At 54.7% G+C, this 22,742-nt stretch overlaps 8 protein-coding genes across 8 annotated transcripts; 3 read left to right on the forward strand and 5 right to left on the reverse strand.

Annotated features, from left to right (window-relative positions):
- Nucleotides 1–346: 346 nt before the first annotated feature.
- NCS54_00714400 (Hypothetical protein) lies at nt 347–1,240 on the forward strand (the record flags this gene model as incomplete). The annotated part of the gene is made up of 1 exon (XM_053152578.1): nt 347–1,240. The coding sequence occupies one exon, from the start codon at nt 347–349 to the stop codon at nt 1,238–1,240; it is 894 nt and encodes a 297-aa protein (XP_053008553.1).
- A 1,221-nt stretch (nt 1,241–2,461) lies between these two features.
- On the reverse strand, nt 2,462–4,939 carry NCS54_00714500 (Intu-longin-1 domain-containing protein; the record flags this gene model as incomplete). The annotated part of the gene is made up of 2 exons (XM_053152579.1): nt 2,462–4,519; nt 4,577–4,939. 2 exons carry the CDS (start codon nt 4,937–4,939, stop codon nt 2,462–2,464), a joined length of 2,421 nt encoding a protein of 806 aa, XP_053008554.1.
- A 1,457-nt stretch (nt 4,940–6,396) lies between these two features.
- On the reverse strand, nt 6,397–7,894 carry NCS54_00714600 (Hypothetical protein; the record flags this gene model as incomplete). The annotated part of the gene is made up of 2 exons (XM_053152580.1): nt 6,397–6,876; nt 6,929–7,894. The coding sequence occupies 2 exons, from the start codon at nt 7,892–7,894 to the stop codon at nt 6,397–6,399; spliced, it is 1,446 nt and encodes a 481-aa protein (XP_053008555.1).
- A 1,603-nt stretch (nt 7,895–9,497) lies between these two features.
- On the forward strand, nt 9,498–11,291 carry NCS54_00714700 (Hypothetical protein; the record flags this gene model as incomplete). Its single annotated transcript, XM_053152581.1, has 1 exon — nt 9,498–11,291. One exon carries the CDS (start codon nt 9,498–9,500, stop codon nt 11,289–11,291), a length of 1,794 nt encoding a protein of 597 aa, XP_053008556.1.
- Nucleotides 11,292–11,611: 320 nt separating this feature from the next.
- Nucleotides 11,612–12,696, reverse strand: NCS54_00714800 (Hypothetical protein; the record flags this gene model as incomplete). Its single annotated transcript, XM_053152582.1, has 3 exons — nt 11,612–11,980; nt 12,159–12,449; nt 12,574–12,696. The coding sequence occupies 3 exons, from the start codon at nt 12,694–12,696 to the stop codon at nt 11,612–11,614; spliced, it is 783 nt and encodes a 260-aa protein (XP_053008557.1).
- A 1,817-nt stretch (nt 12,697–14,513) lies between these two features.
- On the forward strand, nt 14,514–16,327 carry NCS54_00714900 (Hypothetical protein; the record flags this gene model as incomplete). The annotated part of the gene is made up of 3 exons (XM_053152583.1): nt 14,514–15,119; nt 15,167–16,186; nt 16,244–16,327. 3 exons carry the CDS (start codon nt 14,514–14,516, stop codon nt 16,325–16,327), a joined length of 1,710 nt encoding a protein of 569 aa, XP_053008558.1.
- A 309-nt stretch (nt 16,328–16,636) lies between these two features.
- NCS54_00715000 (DAO domain-containing protein) lies at nt 16,637–18,091 on the reverse strand (the record flags this gene model as incomplete). Its single annotated transcript, XM_053152584.1, has 2 exons — nt 16,637–17,761; nt 17,840–18,091. The coding sequence occupies 2 exons, from the start codon at nt 18,089–18,091 to the stop codon at nt 16,637–16,639; spliced, it is 1,377 nt and encodes a 458-aa protein (XP_053008559.1).
- A 1,157-nt stretch (nt 18,092–19,248) lies between these two features.
- Nucleotides 19,249–22,728, reverse strand: NCS54_00715100 (Protein kinase domain-containing protein; the record flags this gene model as incomplete). The annotated part of the gene is made up of 2 exons (XM_053152585.1): nt 19,249–19,950; nt 20,002–22,728. 2 exons carry the CDS (start codon nt 22,726–22,728, stop codon nt 19,249–19,251), a joined length of 3,429 nt encoding a protein of 1,142 aa, XP_053008560.1.
- Nucleotides 22,729–22,742: the final 14 nt, after the last annotated feature.

Below are 22,742 nucleotides of genomic sequence, written 5' to 3' on the forward strand. Positions count from 1 at the left end.
CCACGCTTCCTCCCTCAGTTCTGCCCCTGGTTTGTTTCCTTACCTACGAACTATTCAAGTTCAAACACCATTCCTTCCCACCTGAGCCGGACTCTTCTCTCTCACGCACACATTCCCTCAAACTCACGACGTCAACGTCCACTCCTTCCATTCTTCAATCTGTGCGAGTTCATTCCTGTTGAACAGAATCTCGCCTAACCTTCCTTTAACCTTCACACTACACCGCGTTGAGATACCCTTTTGTCTCTCACATCAAGAGACATATCACAGCTACAACCACGCCTTTGGTTGGAATCAACAAGAACTCGAAAACAACAACAGAAAAAGGAACTATCAAGAACTCACAATGAAGTCCTTCACCATCGCCTCTGCCCTCTTCGCCGCTGTGGCCGTTGCCCAGCCCCATGGCAAGATTCACGGCATCCACCACCGCCGCCACCACCAGAACGCTGAGCGTGACGTTGTCGTCACCGAGGTCGAGTGGGTGACTGAGTACGAGTATGTCACCAAGCTGGTCGACGCGACCACCACCGTCTGGATCACCCCCGGCCAGGAGCAGGCCCAGCCCACGACCTCTGAAGCCGCCAAGTTTGTCGAGACCCAGGCTCCTTCGCAGCCTGCTCCCAAGATCAAGAAGCCTGCCGAGAAGAAGCCTGCTCCCACCACCACTCTTGTCACCAGCGTTTACACTCCTCCCCCTCCTCCCCCCGAGCCCACCACCACCGAGGTCAAGGAGGCCCCCAAGCCCAAGATTACCACCTATGAGGCTCCTGAGCCTGTCACCACCCAGCAGTACGTCCCTGAGCCCGAGCCCACCACTGCCGCCCCTGCCCCTGCCGCTCCTTCCGTCGTCGATGATGGCTCCGACGATGAGGAGGAGAAGCCCAAGAACGGCGGCAGCTCTGGTGGCAGCGGTGGTGGCAGCAGCGCCGCCAAGTCTGGTGAGTTCACCTACTACGACATCGGCATGGGTGCCTGCGGTGAGGACGACTCCGGCAAGGACGAGACTGAGAACATTGTCGCCCTCTCTCACCTTCTGATGGGCTCTGTCTCCAACGGCAACCCCATGTGCGGCAAGACCATTACCATCAAGGCCAACGGCAAGACCACCACCGCCGTCGTCAAGGACAAGTGCATGGGCTGCGCCATCAACGACATCGACGTCAGCAAGAAGTGCTTCAAGGAGATCTCTGGCGATCTCGATGCTGGCCGCATCGAGGTTGAGTGGTGGTTCAACTAAGCATCATAACCACACCACGATGGATGCTCTCCCGGGTCTGGGAAAGCATGCAGTGCGCAACTTGTTTCTATTACGACCTCTTTTTTCACGACTTGGGAATCTTGACACCCCTTGAAGGCGCCGGGGCGTAAAAGCAAAGGGACCTCGGGAGACGAGATGATTCATGTGTATATTCAGCCTCTATCTCGAGGCCCTCTGACAGATTCTGGATTGGGGTGTTTCGGTTTCTTGGAGGGCGGGTTCAATATGGTTCGCTTTCGTTGACTTCTTCTATGTACATAACACGTTTTATTTGGCATGTGCAAGTTGGATAGACAAAGAAAAGTCCCGTGAATAAACGGGACGAGATTTCAACCATTTGGAAGTGTCGATTGCATTTTGATTGCGTTAATATCGTGGCAGATGAGTCGAGTCTATGCTTGGCTGGTCTTTGATTAGACGCCAAGAGGGTTGAAATTGGGGTCCTGGTCTTCTAGACGACGACCTCTGCTGTCCACCCGCTGTATTGATCCTCCAGAATCCTTCTGCCGTCAGCTGCATGAGGTATGTGTCTCCAGTCAGCAGCTTAAACGGATCTCCCGCCCTGTATGAAACATTGGTAAATAACCCGAGTTCAATGTACGGGCCAAATGAAGATCTCTCGGGCGAGGGATAATTACAGAATAGCAGATGGAGGTCCCATTTTACAAGCATTGCGTAAAACATTTCGGATCCCTGAACGATCGTCCACGAGGCACTCGTACTCTATTTGCAGGGGTGTGTCTCGTCATAATAGCTTGACCCTTTCATGTCAATTCCCGCCCCTCCCTCTAGTAATAAATCTACAGAGACTAACCATGGAGTGTAATTGAATTTAGTAAACAAACAGAAACTTGAAAGAGGTTGGGTTGGTTGACCCTTGTTCCAGAGTGACGTTTTAATAATACGGGGTATGAGGCACGGGATGGGGTTGCACTCAAATTTAGATGGACAGCAAGACGGACTTGATCCTCGTCCATCCCGTCCCAAGAGGCAGGCAGAGGCCGACTAGCAGACCGTAAGACATACAGCGCATTGCACCGCACCCCGTACCCACCAAGGGGGCCCAGGGAGGAGAACAAAGGGCCCAGGCCTAGCACAGCCTCTCAGCCTTAAAATTAGCAATACGGGGCGGATACGCGTGCCCCGTGCTGTCCGTCCTGGATTCTCAGGTGCCGTACGTAGGTAGGTCTTACAGCAGGCTTACAACAGGCTCAGCAGCTCCTCCACGTATCGCCGTGTGTCGACCCCGATGCCCTGAGCCAGCCTCCCAGCGCCATCGCCGCCGCCGGTAGAGGCGTCAGTGCGGAACCCGACATGGTCGCTTGCCCGGCGGATCAGAAAGATCTCCTTGGCCACCTCCGGAGTGCGCGGCTCCTGCGAGTCCGACCCATCGCTGCTGTTGTTGTCTTGATGATCGGCAGCCTGGTCGGGGCCCGTCTCGACCACGTCGGCGCCGGCCTCGTGGATTGTCGAGAGGTTGGTGCTCGCCGAGGGATCTTCCTGGCGGTCCAGCAGGCGTGTCCAGACGATCCACCACCCGCGGCTCGACTTCTCAGTCCGCTCAAGGGCAGTGGCGCGGGCCCTGGTGGCAGCGTACAGGTTGAGGAGGTGGAGGTGCGTGTTGAGGGCGTCTGGGCGGGACCAGGGCTTGGGATCGATGTACGTATCTGGGATGTTGGGTATGGAGGAGTGCACCGTTAGGGAGTAAGGATCCCATATGAGGTCGTATATGCTGTTCCCTGCGTTCCCACCACCACCGCTGCCAGACCCGACGTCGGCTCCAGGCCGCTCCGGGCGGTATCTCGTCGAGGCGAGGAGGGGTTTGCGGAGGGGCGCAAGTTGGTAGTGCAGGGAGCGGTAGAGGGTGTCCATGGCCAGGGAGTCTGTTCGAAGATTGAATAGAAAGGCGAACATGAAGGGTCGGTTGACGTAGACCACGACCCGCAGCTTCTTGGCCTTGTTGAGATCGTGCGAGTCGTAACCGGGCACCATATTGCCCACAACCTGGGACTGCGTAAGAACGCTGGCTGGATGCTCAAAGTCGCGGACGATAGTGGCTTCCGGTCGGCCCAGAGCCTCGCTCTCCAGCTCGACGTTCACAGTCCGGAGAACGGTGCGCGAGTTGTGCTCGGCGGTGCCCGCATCATCTGAGCTGTGACTATCGGGATCGCTGTATTCATCGTCGATCTCCCCTTTGAGACCGATGAGATAATGACCAGCGGCTTCATACGAGGGTGTACGGCCAGCGAGATTTGGTCGAGAGGGTTTAGAAGCGTCCTCCTGGGCAGGCTTTGACTCCTGTTGTGGTGCGCCTGCATCCGGGGGCTCCTTGGCAGATGATTCCCCAGAAGTATCAGTGCCAGTACCACCACCAGCACCGGGCAGAGACCAGTATGTGCCGTAGCCCAACTTCAGATAACTAACCATTTTATCTAGTTTGCCATCTTCGGTCTCCCGTGTTGGTGGTTGGTCCTTGCTTGCATCACCAGCGCCCGTGGGCTCTGTCTCTGTCACCACCTTTGAGGATTCACCCGCCTCAGTCGATGCTGGCTGCGTAGAAGCGGCCTGCTGTGCAATAGCGCGGCTGGCCCTTCTCCTCTTTGCCCGCCGAACCGATGTTGGGCTCTCAATGACTCCATAGGTGTGGTCTCCCCAGGTGTACAGGTCCTCCATCCATTGCGTCACATCTCTCAGAGACTTTCTGGACAAGGCACCAGTACCTAGGAAGATGGCACCATCCTCAGAGCTAGGCTCTTGGCCGGTTCCAAGCCACTGTTCAGGGTCGCCATTCGGTGCATCTGGGGGAGGCGAGTCGGGATTGTAGTCGCCAAACTTGGAAACAACTAGATCGACGAGTCCTTCAATTCTTCCGACTAAGCCCTCCAAGACTTCTCGTTCGCCGCTTCCACGGTCTTCCTCACCAACGCCAACCCCCAGTTCGCCCGAGGCGGCGACATTGATGCCACCAAAGATATCGCGGGCCGGGTTTCCATGCATGGCCACGTTCCATGTCGAGAGAAACAGGTCCCAATAGCGGCTGAGGACAGTTACAAACTTGGTTCGCTTGGTCCGCACAAACAGGGCGCTCAGGGACGAGTCATGATGCATGAGAAAAGTGCTGTGAGCTCGCAGAAGATCCCTCAGAAGCAAATTTGCAGGTTTCATCTCGCGGCTGGAGTATTCATATCGTTCTTCGGCAGGTTCGCTATTCTTGGTGGTAAGTCGTGGGGGTAGAGGCAGCTTGGTCAGGTCGATGCTCTAGAGATACTGGTCAATAAAGGCTCCCAAACAAGAGGTAAAGTAATTAAATCTTACGGCCAGAATCCACCACCCGGGCTCCAGCTCGTGGAGTATCACTCTCGATTTCTCAGTGTCGATAGCATCTACGGGCGCACCATTGGCAAAGCCACGACTAAAGCTGGCCATGCCCTGTGCGAGGCCGATCTGTCTGAGACGCTCATTGCGCTCCTCGGGGGAAATGTCTTTGGTAGGCTGGCCGCGTGTGCGCCGGCGCTTGTGGGAGGAGGTCTGGGTGGTGACAGAGGCGTAGTAGACGATCTGGTCGTCGATGGTCTCGTCCGTGTTGCCAAGCGAGGGGTTGAAGATGGCTAGAAAGCCCAACTGAGCGGGCACAATAGACCCTGGAGACGCAGCCGCAGCCCCTGGACGCGCCGCCATTGTGACGATGTCTTGTCTCTCTTCGCGATGTCTTCGTTTTTTGACTCAGGCACCCAACGTTGGGCTCCGCATCGGTTGGCGCTGAAGGATGGAACCAGGTAGCTGGGCTGGTCGCTCGCTGGCTCAGTAGATCGGCGATGACGACGGGCCGCCTCCAAAAGAAGCTCTCCCAAGAACCCGCGACAACGCCCAAACGCGCGCGGGTATGAAATGCATAAAAAAGGTTGAGATCAGAGAGAAGAGAAGGGTTTAAAAGGTCAAAAATGAGGGGAAGAGAATGCCTCAGCTACCTTGGCCAGAGCTGGCGGCGGGCAGGCGCAAAGTGCGGCTGCAGCAGGAGGTCTCGACCGCGCTCGCTCGAGTCGAGTTGGTTGTTAGGACGGAGGAAGGGGGTCCGACTCCGACTCCCGACTACGATCCAGACTTGATGGACGAGCTCGCTACTCGTCCAATTGGAGTTATTGCGTCATGTGGGACAGACGTCGTAGCGATAGAGCAGTTTGCGTAGTTTTTGGACGAGGGATCGCGCTTACAAGATGCGATCGAGATGAGAATTGCCCGAGAGGACGGATCGCAAACCGTCCATGTTATCGGCCAAAGCCCAGCTAACTTCCTAGTATATCCCACCCTCCAAGTAAAATTTGGGTCCAAAACACAACGAACACATCACAGTGCGCCACGTAAAACCCACTAAAATCTACCTTATAAAAACATAAATAAATAAGTAGATAAGCTAGATAAAAATAATTTAAAAATTATATTAAGACTAGAAATAAGATGGGTTTATATAATATTTTTAAAAGAATTTTGTTTTATTATTAAAGTCTAAATATAAAGTTTTAAAAAAATAGAATTAATTTTAGAGTTTTAATAAGCGCTATAAAATAGCTATCGCACTGTATTTCTAGCGCTAAGGCTTCTATCCTTCCAGTATAGAGACTACTAACCTATAGCGCTTATATATCTATAAATTAGTTCTTTTATAAAATAATAAATAAAACTAAGAATTTTTACTTAAAAATTATAGAAAAAATATATATTATCTATTTACTATTTACTTATATATAACTCTTTTTTCTTTATTCTAGCTATTTTATTTCTCTATTTATTCTTATTTTAAAACTATATAAAATCGCGTTTTAAGGTGGCGCACCCTAAAGCATTCGTTCTGCTTTGACCCCCGATTTTACTAAACTGCGCTATCTACGGATTGATCAACAGCTTCTCCTACCTTGTTCTTCTAGAAATCCTTACGCACGGGCTTTTTGGCGCTGTTTATCACTGTGTCATGAATCATTCGCTTCTCTATCAGCTAGAGATATGGTGGGTATAAACAGAATCTCAATAGGTATCCAATCCAAGCACTTGTCCACGTCCAACTCCATCAAGTACCTCATCATAGGTACGCATATTCGTACAAAGCATGTCACCTCTACTCGCGTGTAAGATCTGTAACATCACGGCAAGTCATCCTTGGTCCTAGACCCCCGCCCTCTCCTAATGAAAGCATGGTACTCCCTCATAACCTTGTCCCGGTTTTCTTTGAATGTCTCGCGAAGAGACTGAGACTGGTCAGACTCGAGGCTCTCACTGCTAGACAACCCCCAGTTCTCCCACTTCTTCCACTCCCGCTTCTGACTACGCTCGTAGCTGGAGCATTCTGCCCAGAGAAAGTACAGTAGAAAGGTGACGACCGTCAGAGGGATCGTGATGGCCCAGTACAGTCCGAACTGCGGTGTGGCTGGGACTCCAATGGCCCCCTTCTTGACTCCATCCCAGTCAAAGACGTCGGTCGAGAACAGCGCCGATATGAAGCTGCCAGGTAGGAAAAACATGGTGACAAAGGCCAGCGTCTTCATAGAAGCGGCATCGCGAAGGGTGGATATCGAAATGAGGGTGTTGGAAAGGCTGTAGTTCATAGACATGAGGCTCAATAGCTGAAGACCTTGTTAGCTTGCTTCTTCCTTATTCAGTTGCAAATCAATGTACCACTTCGTTCTGGATCTGCGCCCGCTTGAGGGTGTACTCTCGATCCACAACCTGCATCTTCAGCCGTTCTTGGAGCACCCGAATGTGGTTCTTCATGATCTTATCTCCCTCGGAGACGACTCTCTGGTCTGAGCTGATCGTTCGTTGGGTAAATTCCATCAGGTTCTCCAGTGTCTTGCTCTTCCTATCCGTGCTAGCCAATCGAGAGGAATAGTCGGTGATTTTGGCAGCCACATCTGCCAGCTCCCCAGTCGCCAGGTGCTTTCGTTTGGTCTTGAAGTCGGTGTATCCTGTCCTTCCTTCAACCGCCTGAATGTTGTTCTTTATCTCGCCTTGCGTAATCTCGATCTGGCCATGGAGCATGAGACTGCAAAGGAGGGCAGGGAACATGTCATGGCTGGCAGTGGCCAATTGCCATTTGCTCTCGCTCTTAAGGAATTGCTTAATAGTCTCTCTCTCTTTTCGTTGGGCTAACAAAATGCCATTTGTGGCACTCTGGCGGGCCAACGGCGGCCTGAAGCGACTATGTGACCATATGGCGGCAATCTTGGGCAGATAGCAAAAGACGAATGCTTGCTCGTCTCCATGTGGCTTTGCAACCTGGGGAAAGGCGCTGGCGCCGGCGAGGCAACTCGGGAAGTATTCGTAAGCCAGCCCAAGGCCGAAATTTTCTAGCAGCAACTGCTTAACAGCGCCTGGCAGGTCGACGCGGTGCTCATCCATGTTGAACTCGGGCCAAACGAGGCGCAGGACCAAGGTCTCTGTTCCTACCGAGGCGGAGGGCCGTGTCTCCAAGGCTAGCCACGTAGGCACATTTTGAACAGGAATGGTGGCATCGCAGACATTGACGATGCCCGTATCGTCATTGCGCCAGAGCTCGGTCACCTCAAATTGGGTGACAACCTCGGAAGACTGCTTTGGGCGCTGCGGGCTGAACTCGGCGATCTTTTGGTATATTTCCTCCATAGGCGTGGAGCTATAAGCATCTAGTCAAGCGACGTGACAGTTTTGGCGAAAGATTCTGGAGCTTGGGTTGAGCGAAGGCGATAGCGTCTACTGCTATGCAAGAATTAAAAAACGACGATGATAATAAGAGAGCTTGTTCAGCTGCTGAGGCTGTAACCGCGCGCTCGCGCGGCAAGGGGCAACCAATTGCCTGACGAGTGAGACATGGGGGAGCTTCAGCCCATGCGGAGTGTCAAGACCCTTGCTTGTCGACCGACATGGACGAATAGACATTCAATCTTTGCCGCGGCATCGAGTTTGGAGATAGATTGATCAACCGAGTACTTCTTGTTATCGGCCTTTCATCCATCCAATCTCATCGGCAAAGGCCCGTCCCGAGCCGAGCACTAACTGCCGCCTTGGCCATCAGATGAAATGAGAGTTGGTTGTACTCCGTAGCTGAATCTGTTTCAGGCTCTGTCTGCACTGCCACGGACGGCGAAACACCAACAAGTGCAAGGCGATCAGAGGAAGCACTGGACTTTCAACCCTTTCTCTGCTACCCTAACAGCACGCATTGTCCTCAGAGCCTGGTCAAGTAGTTGACTCCATTAATACGCTGAGAAACCAAACTCGTCTGACACCTAAAAAGCCCACCTTTGACCGGGCACGTATAAAAGAAAGAACAACGTATAATCACCCATAATCACCGATAATACACCTAGGATTTTTGTGTTCTACCTAGGTTGAGGCTGCGGCATCTCACGCCCGGATTGAGACTGCCGCACAAAGACGGCGAATGTCGATGTGGCTTGAAATTGGGCAAATCATCTCGATCAGCTCAAGCCCCAGGCCATATCCTTTGAGGCGAAGCAGCCGTTGGAACGACTGCAGCTCACAGTGTTCATTGCTCAGATCTTGCCAATGAGACCTGGAGACAAAACTTGCAAGCAGTAACAAAACCGACTCGACGGCAGATCCATTCCTCTTGCTGTCCCCAGCCGAGACACATTCTCCAGCCACGAACCCAAAATAGACACTGAAAATCGATAGCCCAGAACTTTCAGTGCCGCCGCTACTAAGAGCTTACTGTACGGAGCACCCCACTAGAGGTCCCCTCTTTCGGCGGTCGGTTTGCGACTTGACTTGCTGCTCGGGGACCTACACGCAACCGGTAACTAACAAGGTCTAGAACTGTCAGATGTGAACAGCAAGGAAGGAAAACATCATCCTCCCATCGTCTGCGCCTCTGCTGACGGATCGTGTCGTTCGCAATTGATTGGGAAAGGTCCCCGTAAATATCCAACAATCCCCCCGGTGCCCCAATCGCCAGAGACCTACGTCATCCCCCTCGTTATCGTTGTCACTCTCTCGCACTCTCTCGCACTCGGGCTCTTCCACCTTGGACGTCTTCAGATCCAACATCCAATCTCACCTCGTGCCCTGTAAGCTTTGTTCCCCGCGGCTGACAGGCCATCCACCTTTCCCTTCTCTCCTCCTACATCATCACCATAGCCATCGAACAATTCACGTCGTTTACAACTCCCATTGGGACCGCTTTCGCTTACATTCAAGCTAGGCCCTCCGGCCTCATTGCGCATCCCCCGCCAAACCGACGCTCGTCATGGAGTCCTTCTCTCTGCTCAAGCGTCGCACCACCGACATTTTGCACAATGTCTCGCAGAACCTCCCTTCCATGCCCATGCCCTCTGTGCCCGCTGTAGGTGGTGCCCCGCGCAGGGACGCCATCAAGGGCACTTGGGAGCGCATCGAGGTTCCTCCCGTCCCCCGCTCTTCCCACTCTGTCGACATCGTCCAAGGCTCCGCCTACATCTTTGGCGGCGAGATCGAGCCCCGTGAGCCCGTCGACAACTGCATGCACGTCATCAACTTGCCCTGGAGCGGCGCCGGTGCCGATTACTACAAGATCAAGCCTGTCGCCGCGAAGCCCGATGACCGGCCCCAACAGCCAGAGCCCGAAGCTCCCGCAACCACTGAAGCACCTGCCCCGGCACCTGCCCAGGCACCTGCTGAGGCCAAGAAGCCAGAGAAGGAGACAAAAGAATCTGACGACGACTCTGACGACGTTTCTGAAGAAGATTCCGAAGAAGATTCTGAAGACGATTCTGAAGATGATTCTGATGACGAATCTACTGAGGCAGGAGCTGAAAAGCCCCTTGATGATGTTCCTCTCGCCTCGCCCGGGCTTCCAGCTGAGAGCAAGGCCAAGGGCAAGCAGCCCGCCGGTCCCGAGCCTCTGGAGCTTGGCGATGTGCCGGCCCCGCGAGTCGGCCATGCTTCCGCCGTCATTGGATCCCGCATCTTCCTCTTTGGCGGCCGCGGTGGCCCTGACATGACGCCTCTCGACGAGGCTGGCCGTGTCTGGGTATTCGACACCCGCTCCAACAATTGGTCATATCTTGACCCAGCTCCCGCTGTCAAAGGCGGCAGCATCATTCCCCATCCCGCTCCTCGAAGCTATCACACGGCCGCTGCTATCGATCGCCCCCGAGATTTCGCTTCCCCACGACCTAAGCAGCCCGAGACATGGTCGGAGTGGGCTCTAGGCGACACCTCCAAGACTGGTATCCCCCAGGATCCTATTGTTGGCAATGTCGCTGAAGATGCCGTTGACGAGGAGTCCAACGGTTACGGTACATTCTTCGTTCACGCCGGCTGCCTCGCCAATGGCGAGCGCACCAACGACATCTGGGCCTTCAATGTCCACGATCGCACTTGGAGCGAGTTCCCCGGCGCCCCTGGCCCTGCCAGAGGTGGCACTGCCATCTGCATCAGCAAGAGCCGTCTCTTCCGCTTCGGTGGCTTCGATGGTGAGACGGAGCTTGGAGGGCAGCTGGACTTCCTGCATCTCGAAGTCGAGACCTTTGATGACAAGGGCTCCAAGGGAGAGGTCTCCGTCCGCGCTCGGGGTGGCTGGCAGACCATCCTGCAGAGTGACCCCAACTCTGAAACCACAGAGATCCACGCAGAGCCCTCTCAGGTATGGCCTGAGCCTCGCAGCGTCGCATCCTTTGAGGCCATCACCGTGGGTGGTGGTCGTGAGTACCTCGTCCTGACCATGGGTGAGCGCGAGCCCAGCTCCGAGGGTCATGCCGGCGCAGGCAAGTTCCTCGACGACGTCTGGATGTTCCAGGTTCCCCCTCTGGGCATGACAGCCGCTAGCGTTACAGCTGCTATGTGGCAGGCTGTTGGCCGCAAGACTGGTGAGGGCAAGTGGACTCCGGTCGACCTGGAACCCTATGACGACGACAACAGCGACGAGCTGCCCGAGTCGAGAGGATGGATCGCGAGTGCGCCCATGGGTGATCTCGAGGAGAACGGTATCCTCATCTGGGGTGGCGTGGGCGAGGACGGACAGCGACTCGGAGACGGCTGGATCTTGCGGGTGGGAGAATAGTCTGGAGAGAAAACTTGGATATACATATCTTTGGGCTTGGAGGTTTCCTTTTTGGCGCGACTTGAATATTTCGAAACGGGCAAACGTTCTCACATTGATATGAGTGAAGAAGGCAAGAATCAATGAAGCAGGAAAACCACACAGTTGATTATCTCACGTAGTCTCTTGATGAAATCCAAACGTTCTATACCATGGATTACATTCAAAGCAGTGTTATGTACAGTCGTTGCCTCCTCCCGCGCGGCTCTTTTTCCATCACCTGCCTCTGATATTCCATGCCCTTGAACTTAAAAAAGATGAATTGATATTGCATTGTAGTTCTACAAGTCGGACCGCGTGGTCTCGGTTCCCCAGGGCTCCGTGAGCAGGTTCGTCTGGCCGGCGCTGTTCTCGCATGTGCTTCGGCCGCTGAGGGGGCCGGGCTTGGGGACGCTGACGGTGGAGGGATCGGTAGCAGTGGCGCTGGCCTTGAGGGCCTTGAGGAGGTCGACGACGGACTCGGGGGTGAGGTCCTCGTAGTAGTCGTCGTTGATCTGGATCATGGGGGCGTTGACGCAGGCGCCGAGGCACTCGACCTCGAGGATGGTGAAGAGGCCGTCAGCTGTGGTCTCGCCCTGCTTGATGCCGAGGTGGTTCTTGATGGCCTTAACAATGACGTCGGAACCGCAGCCTCCGAGCTGGCAAGGGGTCTAGTAAAGAAATTGTTAGTTGGTTCCGTGCTTCTCTATTGTCCGGGTCTTCAATGACGTCTATCCGCCTCGATCCGAGAAACCGTCCGATATGGCTACAGCCGAGCGGAGCAGCAATTGCCATTCCCAGATGCGTGCCATTGAATCCCCAAGTTGAGCAGTAAGAGAGCAAACGTACAGTAGTGCAGATCTGGACAAAGAACTTGCCCACGGGGGTTCGGTTGTACATGGTGTAAAAGGACGCAACCTCGTAGACTCGCATGGGGGGCATCTCGAGGAGGCGGGCGACCTCGTTCATGACGCTGATGCTGGTGAAGCCGTGCTGGCGCTGGCCGAGGTCGAGCAGGGGCATGACGGCGGCCTTCTTGTACTGCGGGGGGTATTTCTTGAGGATCTCGGCAATGACGGCCTGGTTCTTCTCGTTGAACTTGAAGGGGAGCTCGGGGTTGTTGTCCTTGGTGTTGCGATGCTGTGGCACACGGAAAAAGGCGTCAGACACAGGCTCCATTCACGGATCAAGACTCTGCACTTCGGTAGATGCGTGCATGGCCGCAATTGGGAGCGCCAATTGACGACGGGGAGTGGTTGCTTACCACCATGAGGGAGTCGCTCGGTCGGCGGGCTGAGAGGGAGAAGGCGGCTCGGGTCTGGGGGCGGGCTGCCCGGCACGCCGGCCGGAGGGCGGATCGGAGGAGGGGAGAGATCTTGCTCGCCATTGTGACGGAGAGATTGAAGAACGGAGCGGCGTCGTCGAGGGGGAGGAGGTCGGCTTCGAGAGCGATCGTGAGGTCGTCTGGGTCTTGTCAAAATGTCGCCGTCGTAGAACGAAGCAATCGAATTGGAGCTGCTTGTAAAATGGGCATCTGTGATTGGTGCACTCGGCTGAATGTCGGGTTTAGCCGGTGCTTAGCACTGGCCCGACGGTACGTACCGCTTCTGCTGTTGCACCCAACCATCTTGAGTCGACACTCTCATTGAGAAGTGCTCTCGTCTTTCATGTTCTACCAACTATTGAGAATTCTCACCATGTAGTGAACCGAATATTCTCAAACTACACTCAGTTCAATCCGTAGTTCAGCTGAATTTCTACGAGTTCACCGCCCAAGCAACTCGCAACACCGCCCGTTTCTAGAAGCAGCTCCGTCCCGTGGCCGTGTTAGTGTTAGCGAGTGTATCGATCGACCTTGATATCGCTTCCTTGTCGCTCAAGCCCTCGCTTACCGGAACTTTACAGAGAAGATGTTATCGTGACATAGGGCGAAGGAGGTCATATGAGCTTGGGTAACGGGTGGTTCTCTCGTCTCGTTGCTAACCGAAGATATCTCCTTCTGCCAACACATTTTCAATCCCGTCCTTTCACACCATCAAAGGATTGCACGCGTGGCACCGCATCTCGGTCCAGCTGCCCGCGCGCAATCTGCCAATGTCTCCCCGCAGGTGTTGATTACCACAGCTACACGTTACTGGGCAGGTCTTGTCATGTCGTGCTTGACCGTCCGGGCTCACCTCTTGTTCAGACTCGATGCGAGATGAGGGCATTGTGCGGCGGTCAACACAGACATTGGGTCGCCTCCGGTTGAAGAGCCTTGTCATGATCAGCCCTGAACCACCACGGGCTCGGCTGTCACCTTGCCGTGCGTGCCTGGTCTCGGTGAGACGTCAAAGTGAATTTTCTGATATTCTCTTGATGACGATCTCGCTCGCTCACTCACAACTCGCTTCCTCACGTGCCGTGACTTAGACGACGGCGTACAGGGTCCATATAAGCTTAAAGGGTCGTCGCGTCGTCCCGTCAGCCCAACATCAAAGTCAAAGTACGTAACTTGGACGGGCCTGAACTCTCGGTGTCTGGGCAGCACCAGCACACACACAGAGAGAGTCCTTCGGCTACAGGCTTGCCTCGTCGCTCTGAGACAGGACATTGTATTGGGCGGTGGTGTGGCACAGCGGCTCATGTCGTGGCCCCTCGAGGCTTCATAACACGGAGCCCGCTGGCCACCCGGTGGGCGAATATCCTGAAAGCGCCCTCTCCTCTCGAACGCGGTTCATGCTGGTTCGTCGCTCGTGAGCGACCTCTCATCTCTCAGTTTCCGTGATGCGGTGAGGGGTCCCAGGTTTGGCGTAGGGAGCCGGCGCTGTGATGGCTGAGACTAATTTTAGCCCGTTTCGAGCCCAGGTCGAGAAGAGACAAGCCCGGACAGGCTTATTTATTGTATAGAATTATAGGTACAATATCCCCCAGCCACAGCTGCAATTATTGGACTGGTTGATCCGGCGGCGCTGCTCGCTTCCATTGCCAACAAGTGAAAAAGACGAGGGTCGAGAAAGGAAACTTCAGCCTCAGAGAAGACCAACCTAAGGCTCATCAATAACTGCAATCCTGTTCCTTCCCTCAATGGATCAATGAGTGCGCTCTTTCCTAACTGAGTATCTCAACCCCCCTCCTCTTCCTCCACCTCAACCTCCTATCTCTCCTACTTCTTCTTCTCCTCCTCCAAGCTGCATTCTCTCCTCCTCGTGAGAAGCTCGCACCATGCCAATTAAGTCGCGCTTTTCCGTCACGGTTCCCAACTGTTCTATACAGCAATGGGTTTTCGGCTCTCCTTCCGGTCCTATCTCCAGCAACAAGGCTTGGATCGACCCCGATCGCCCTGAGACACACTATCTGACCTACTCCGATGCCCGTCTTCTCGCCAAGCGCATCGCCGTTGGCCTAATAGACAATGGCCTCAAGCCAGGTGACCGCGTGCTTCTTATTGCGGGAAATAGCATCTTCTTCCCAACCATTGTGTTTGGAATATGGATGGCCGGTGGCGTCTTTACAGGGGCAGGTCCGAGTTCGGTCAGCCGAGAGTTGGCCTTTCAGCTCAAGGATAGCCAAGCCTCCTTCATGATTGCTGCCGAGGAAGTTCTGGATGTTTCATTGGATGCCGCGACTCAAGCAGGCATGAAAAGTGATCAAGTCTTCATGTTTGACTCGACATGGCCAGATTCGCCAGTTCTCGAAGCTGAGCCTCGCAAGGGCAGTCGTCACTGGACTGAACTCATATCGTCCAAGGCAAAGGGTGAAGAGTTTGCATGGTCAGAGCCAAACGATTCCAAGACTGTCACTTGCACTCTCAACTATAGCTCAGGGACGGTAAGGTTTGCTTCGATGGCCTCCTAACGTATACTGACAACTCGCAGACTGGAATGCCTAAAGGCGTTGAAATATCACACTACAATCACGTTGCCAATGGCCTCGGAGTCGTTAGCTTTCAGAAACTCAATCAAGAGTACGAAGCTCGCACCCGCCGTGCTGCCGCTCTCTGCTTTCTGCCGATGTATCACGCCTTTAGTCAAGGCTACTTCATCACTTGCTTCCCCTATGAGCGGATACCCGTCTATGTTATGCCCTCGTTCGACTTCCCCAAGATGCTTGCTCACATTCAGAACTTGCGCATCACTAAGCTCCTCGCCGTCCCGCCCATTCTCATTCTCATGTCCAAACATCCGCTGGCCCGGCGCGCTGACCTTAGCAGCATCGACATGATTGCCTCCGGAGCGGCGCCGCTAGCAAAGGACACACAGCGTGAGATCAACAGTATGATGCCCCAAGGCGTCTCAGTTGTGCGGCAAGGCTGGGGCATGACGGAAGCGACCTGCACAGCACTGTCGTGGGACCCCAACAAGCCCTCCAGCTCTGCGGTTGGTGAACTCATGCCTGACTGCCAGGCAAGGTTGACCGACATCGAGACGGGGGCCGAGATCACGACTGCGAACACTTCGGGTGAGCTCTGGATCACGGGTCCCACGGTGATGCGCGGGTACTGGCGCAATCCTACTGCAACACAGGAAGCCTTCGTCTTGGACTCGGATGGAACTCGATGGCTTCGCACAGGAGACGTTGCTTACGTGGAGGAGTATACACAGGGAACTCTCTTTCACATCGTCGATCGGGTGAAGGAATTGATCAAGGTCAAGGGGTTCCAGGTCGCTCCAGCCGAACTCGAGTCCATCCTCCTGGAGCGAGAGGATGTCGCTGACGCTGCTGTCATCGGAGCCGTTATCGATGGCGAAGAACTGCCGCGCGCTTACATCGTTAAGACGCCCAGTGGCAAGGATACCACGGAACAGGCCATCGCCGACTGGCTGGCCACGCGTGTAGCCAGACACAAACGACTCAGGGGCGGCGTGGTGTTTGTCGATGCCATACCCAAGATTCCTGTAAGCCTCCCTTTCTTGATACACGATCAGTCTCAACTGACACATGTCAACCCCCAGTCTGGCAAGATTCTCCGCAAGGCGCTCCGCGAGCGGGCTCAGCGTGAGGTTAACGACGGCCGAGAGGTGCGCGCCAAGCTGTAGGTCGGCGGCGGCGATATGCGTGCATGCTAATCCGTTGTGTTTTCTCGCAGGGCGTGACCCTCGGCACGTCTGCAGGTCCTCTATAGTATTACAGCAAGGTGATGATGATGTTAACTGGAGGCGAAGCCGAAACTACCAGGGGAGATTTTTGATGTACTAATATGAAGGCTCCGTGTGTTTCGGGTACTAAGGCAGTGTTTTGGGCGGTCATATAAACGGATCCGGAATGACTTGGTTCATGTCTTGCTTTTCACTTGGGGATTCTATATCCAGTCTACATATCACTATTCTTGGCCTCAAGTTTACACCTCAAAGATCACCGATGACGGCTTTGATCTCCTCCTCCAGCGTCGTCGGGATCACCATGACTCTCGCCGCATCAGCCCTCCCTCCGTGGATACGGTACTCAGCCGGGAGCTCAACACCTCCCTTGACCCCCAATATCTCGTGGGCCACAGCGACAGCACACCTTGCTGCTACCGGCATCCCGTGGCCCGTGTATCCAGCGCTTATCCATAGTCCGCTATCTTCGCCGCCGAGGGCTGCGGGCACCTGACCGACCCAGGGGTACCCGTCCCGTGAGTAGCCCATGATGCCCGTCCACTCATACGTGGCGTCCAGGTTAGCCTCCTCGGTCTTTCCAGGCGCCTTGAGTTTGACTGCTTCGTGCAAAGCAGCCCGTAGCCGCTGGCCGATGACAGGATCAACGGAATCGTCTCGCGACACACCAACCTCCCTCTCCGGCACACTCAGTCTCTCGCCACCGAGTATGAGCTCGCCCGAAGGCCGTTGAATGAGATAGTCATCACCACCAGTGGGCGTTTCCCACACGTGAGTGTGCGGAAGAGGCGAGCTGTCCCCAGGCGGAGTCAGGGAGGAGACCTGTCCACGGACAGGGACGAGCAGACCCGTGAGCTTGGGCAGGAGGTGAGAGGTGTAGGCGTTTGTGGCCAGGACGACCGACTTGGCTGTGATCTGTCCGCGAGGTGTGTGCAGAGCCCATGAATCTCCCACGCGCTGCAGGTGTTGAACTGGCGTCTTTGTCTGGAGGTTGAATACACTCGAGTCGTTCTCACTGAGAAGACGCTCAAAGACCCAGGCAACGAGCTTGTATGGCCACAGCTTGGCAGCATTAGGCTGATACACCGCAGCAAAGGCCTGAGGAACACGCAGCTTCTGCAGCTCCTCTTTATCAGTGACGATCTTGGCATGGTCGGCCAGGTCAGGGAACTCTCGTCTCAGACGATCGAGGTGCTTGGACACGAGGTCTAGCACCGACTTTGAGGGGAGAACGTGAACGCCCCCGGTGGTTTCCCAGTCGCAGGGGATCTTGTTCTCGGCGACGAGGTCGCGGAGGAAGTTGTATGTGCCCAGCTCGAAGCGGGAGACAGGTGGTTTGGCAGCGTAGATGAATGGTTGACAGTGACCACCGTTCTGTCCAAGTTGTCAGCATATTTCAGCCCAATTGAGATACCTAACAAGTGATAAAAGTATCATGCTTCATCCACTCACCCGTCCTGTAGCTCCCCAGCAAGCTTCCCTCGCCTCAAGAAGCACCACCTTCTTCCCACCCTTGACCAGCTCCCTCGCCGCAAACGCACCCGTGATGCCGCTACCAACGACGACCACGCCAGCCGTCGCGGGGAGGTCTTCTGTGGTCCGATGGCCCAGCAACTTGTCCGATGGTTGCTGATGCCAGTATGAGCTTGTGCTCTCGACACTGGGCAGCTCTGCCTGTCCTTGAAGCGGCGTGGGGACTGTCATTGTTGACCAAGTGGTAGTTTAGTTTGGTTAGCTTGTTGTGTGCGTGTGCTCGTTCTCTTTTGTAACCTCGGCTGTCGTGGTCTTTCAATGAGATATCTCGTCGTAGTTGAGTGAGTACAAGTACATCGTCATGTATCGCTCCTACAAACCCCGCCTTATACAGTACCCGACTTACATAACGTGCATGGCGCGAGTGTTGGGCTTTATCAGACAAGATAGGCATGCAAGATAAACAGAGCAACAAGCTGCAGCTTTAACAGTCAATCACTTCAGAAAATGCACTTGTTACTTGAACTGGTCATATCATATTCATGCCATTTCGTCGTCAGAATCATCACCAACTATCAGATCAACCTCCTCCGTCAGCTATGAATCCAGCTGCTGCCCATTCCCAACGAGGTCTTTCCTCTGGGTGTCCCGGGCTACAAAAGTATACTCGACGAGCCATTTCTATAATTTACATGATTCCACCTCTCTCTCGGGTCAGCAATAGTATCCGTCTTCCGCTCCTTCGATGGCTTGATGCAATCCTGTGAGAAACCTTTTTAACCGTTCCGCATCCTGTGTCCCTTCCCTTCCTCTGCTAGTCCCTTGCAGAGCTATGCCGAACTTTTGCATTATTACTCCCCGTATCCATGTACTCGCAACATGCCTAATTCCTTCCAGGGTATTTCGTACACGCAGTCTCCTTCTCAGAGACGCAAATGCTTCAGCTATCCTTCCGTGACTGAGCACATTGTCAATATGTGTCATCGCCCGGGGGCTGTGTAAAAAGAAGAAGAAAAAGAGTCGGCAGGTATAATAGGTAGTCGGCTCGGCTCGGCTCGATATCGTGTCGTAGCTATGCCTGAAAGCAATGGTTTGCGGTTCGAACTGTAAACAACCGACTCAACAAAACGCCTAGCAAACAGCAGCCTCCCGCTGACGTCTTCCATTTCTCGTCGTACCGTCGTGTCGTTTCGTGGTGTAGTATGGTATGGTGTGCGTGTGGTAGAAAGTTGGTGGGTGTATCGAGGCACAAAATCCTCCCAGTGGCCTCATTCTCCCTCTACCCAGTCGGAGCGTATGAACCATTCCGTAGTCAACTGCCCCATTCCAACATAAAGCGCTGGTGGGGTTCCCCTCCTATCCAGGTTCAAATAAAATCCCAATGTTTCTCAAACATCCGTCATCTCAGTGTCGCTATCACCCGCGATGGACACGGGGAACAGTTCGGCTGGTCCCCAGTTTCCCTCGTATACCGTCGCCGGAGCGGCCCGATGTTCGCTAACCCACCGCAGTCCCTCAAGTTCGAGCACCTGGTGCACCGTAGGTCGCTCATCGGGCTCCTGTGCCGTCATCATCCGGACAATCGAATCGAGAGAGCTGGTGTGCATGGCATTAACCATGAATTCAGGGGGTTGCTGCAGTTCCGATCGCTTAAACGAGCCAAACAGGTTGCTAGGATCGTGCGTCTTTCCGCTGGTGAAATCATCGCTGTGAGCCGACTCGGTAGGGTTTCCTGTGGCGTCTCGTTGCACCTCGATGGATGGTGTCCATGTGAGACTCGGCACCTCGGAGAGGTCACCCGACCGCAGGGCAATCCACGTGGGACCGTTGTCCGGGAGCACGACATTAGCTGCCGTTTCAAGGATGATGAGTCCAAGCGAGAAGACATCGGCAGCTTGACGTGCCTTGCCCTTGAGCATCTCTGGAGCCATGTACTCGCGATCACCCTCTACGTCGACACCCTCAGTGGATGTGCAAGCCTGGGCAAGTCCAAAGTCGCCAATCTTGAGAACGCCCTCAAATGTGATGAGAATGTTGGCCGGCTTCAAATCGTGGTGCATGAACCCCGCATCGTGAATCTCCTTCAGACCCTGTCCCTAGGTTAGCTGCATAGTCGCACGGCGTGTATCAGCGAAACTTACCAAGCAAAGGTCCTGCAGGATCTTGTAGATGCGGAAATCATCCAATCGGCCACCTTGCCCAACGTTGCCCAGAAACTTGTCAAGTGTGCCCTCCTCGCAGAATTCTGTCTGGATGTACAGGTGAAAGTTGTGCTCCCAGTCATCATAGTACTTGACCACATGCTCGGCATGAGACAGAGCCTGCAGGATACGTGCCTCCCGAACCTTGATCTCTCGCTCTCGAGGCCCATGGTAGGGGTGCTTGCTCTTCTTCACAGCATAGACCTGACCCTTTGCGGGGCTACGGTTTCGGGAGCATGGCGTCGTGGACAGACCCTCAAAGTTCATTTGTCGGGGATCCGCCTTGGTCACCCGGTAGACTGTGGAAAACTCGCCCTTGCCGATCTGTTCAACCTTGTCGAATCGGGAATTCAAGCTTGCATCAACATCAAGGTTGCTCGTGCGGGCGTTGACTGGTGTTACAAGAAGGCTAGTGGAGGATCGAAGGTCCCGGCCTGCTGTAGGTGTAACGGGAGGCGGCATGTCGGAGTAGCTCTCGCTGGTCTGAGAGATCGAAAGTCGGCTGGTATCGAGAGGGAGAAGGCTCTCCTGAGGAGTCTGTGGTGTACGGCGTCCATCAAGAGGGCTCGCTGGATCAGAGAGGTTTGTCTTAGTAAATGCTTCACGAGAAATCAATGGTCGAGACATGAGAGATGTGCTTAGAGAGGAAGGGGAGTGAAGCCCACACTGGGCCCTTGAGCGGCTGAGTGAAGAATAAGGAGGTGAAGGCGAAGGCCGACGCTTGAGGGTGACAAGCCGATCTGAAATGTCGACTATGCCATCCCCGGCGTTCGGCTTCGTGAGGACCGACTTACAAGTTGCTTCTCGAGGTATTGTCGAACCGGCAATGGGGGTGGGGGCGTGAAGAGTCCGGTTTGCACTTGGGCTTTGGTTGGCACTGGGGCACTCGAACGACTTCTCGCTAACCTTGCTCAGGCTGGGAGTAATATTGTTCTTTGTGGGAGTGGGAGGAGCATCACCCTCCATGGGGTTTGAAAAGTCAATGGTTTCACCGAAGAGCTTGTGCTCCTCGCCATCCAAGCTAAGGATGCTGCTGCGGCGTGAGCTTCGGGAGGCATTACCACGCTGGAAGATGGCCAAGCCCTTTCCAGGGTTACCAAAGCTGTTGGGAGCTGGGGCGCCGATAGGGTTAAAAGGTGTAGAAGGAATGCCTCCAAAAGAATTACGGTTGTTACCCCTCTTCTTAAGGGCACTTCCTGCTGGTGGAGGAAAGGTGGCGAAGGGGTTCGAGTGCTTCTTGCATGGAGTGTCTGGCGGTGCCATCTTCTTGTCCGCCTCCTCTTCCGGGTTTCGGTTCACCTTGGAAATCAGGCCTGTAGAGCTGAAAGCGCCAACCCACAGTTGCGACTTGTTGGGGGTCGCCATCGCCCTCGAAGGGTCACTCGGTCTTGTCGGTCGTGTCGCATTAAGAGGCAGAGAGCGAGAAAACAAGTGAGGTCTGGGGCGATCTGGCATTCGTGCAACCGGAGCATAGATGGGCGTCTCCTCCGTCAGGGAATTGCCAGAAGAGGATGTTGTGAGAGTCTTGGAGAGGGGATGAGGCTGGAAGGTCCTATCACCAGTGAAAGTGGGCGGCTTAGAGGTAGGCGTGGTTGAAATGAAGGGGCTTTCTTGAGGCACGGCGGGAGGGACGAACTGGTCCAGAGAAAGTCGTGGTCGGCTTCGGCTCGGTGAGAATTCAGAGCTGATCTGAGCAAGCTGTCTCTCGCCCGATCGCCTACCCCAAGACCCACGCTCGCCGTACCTTTGCTGAAGAGTTGATTTCCGTAGCGAAGACGACCTCTTAGGAACCGTCGTTGTTGGCGTAGGAGAAGGTAGTGGCTCGCGCGATGGGGCGCCGCCATTGGCGGAGAGTTCATATTCAGCAGCCGAATCTTCATGGATATAAAAGCTCTGTGAAGACGTCGTGTTTGAACCGAAAATGTTCTGATCCTCGTTCTGGCCCAGTCCTGTGATTCCATGCAAGCTCCGTCGCTTAGCCACCGGGCTTCCTTGGCTGGGCTGGTCCAGATTCATGGTCGCATCGCTGCGCTTCAGCGGGCAGTTGTTTGAAACCATGAAGTTGTCGTTGTTAGTATCAAAGGATTTGAAAGGAGATTGTGAGGAGCCCGAGACGTCGAGGTGCACGCTGTGGCGCTTCTCGGAGCTCTTGGGGCTTGTGGCTCCAAGCGCGTTGTTCTCCTGCCCCGATGATTCAATGACAGAGGGTGTGGGCACCATTGGGAGTGAGTTACCGCTGTCAGGTGCCGTGTTAAGCGCTCTCTTCAAGGGACTCTTTGGTGATGCACGCGCTCGTGTCAAGGGCCTTGAAGGAGACGTCTTTGCCGCCTTGGCAGATCGCAGTGATAGTCTGACACTCGGGCGGAAAGGAGTGAATATGGCCTGGTGCGCAACGGCGCCGTTAGCGTGAGGTGGTGCTGAGCGAGCGTGCGGTGACAGAGGATGTTGATGTTGCGGTGTTGAGCCGAGTCGGCGGCAGGGCGATTGAGGGGAAGTGTGGTGCGGGCTGTCGGGGCTCTGCGTGTTGGAGCGCGACAGGAACTTTGAAGAGGGAGATCGTGAGATAGACCGTCGCAGCGTGCGCACAGCTGATGTGACGTCGATCTGGTGAGCGTGTGTTGGCGATGGGAGGGCGAGTGTGCCACCGCTGCTGTTGGAGAAGGACATTGTGTGCGTGGAAT

The sequence above is a fragment of the Fusarium falciforme genome, chromosome 5 (genome assembly GCF_026873545.1).
Source record: "Fusarium falciforme chromosome 5, complete sequence".
Lineage (NCBI taxonomy): Eukaryota > Fungi > Ascomycota > Sordariomycetes > Hypocreales > Nectriaceae > Fusarium > Fusarium falciforme.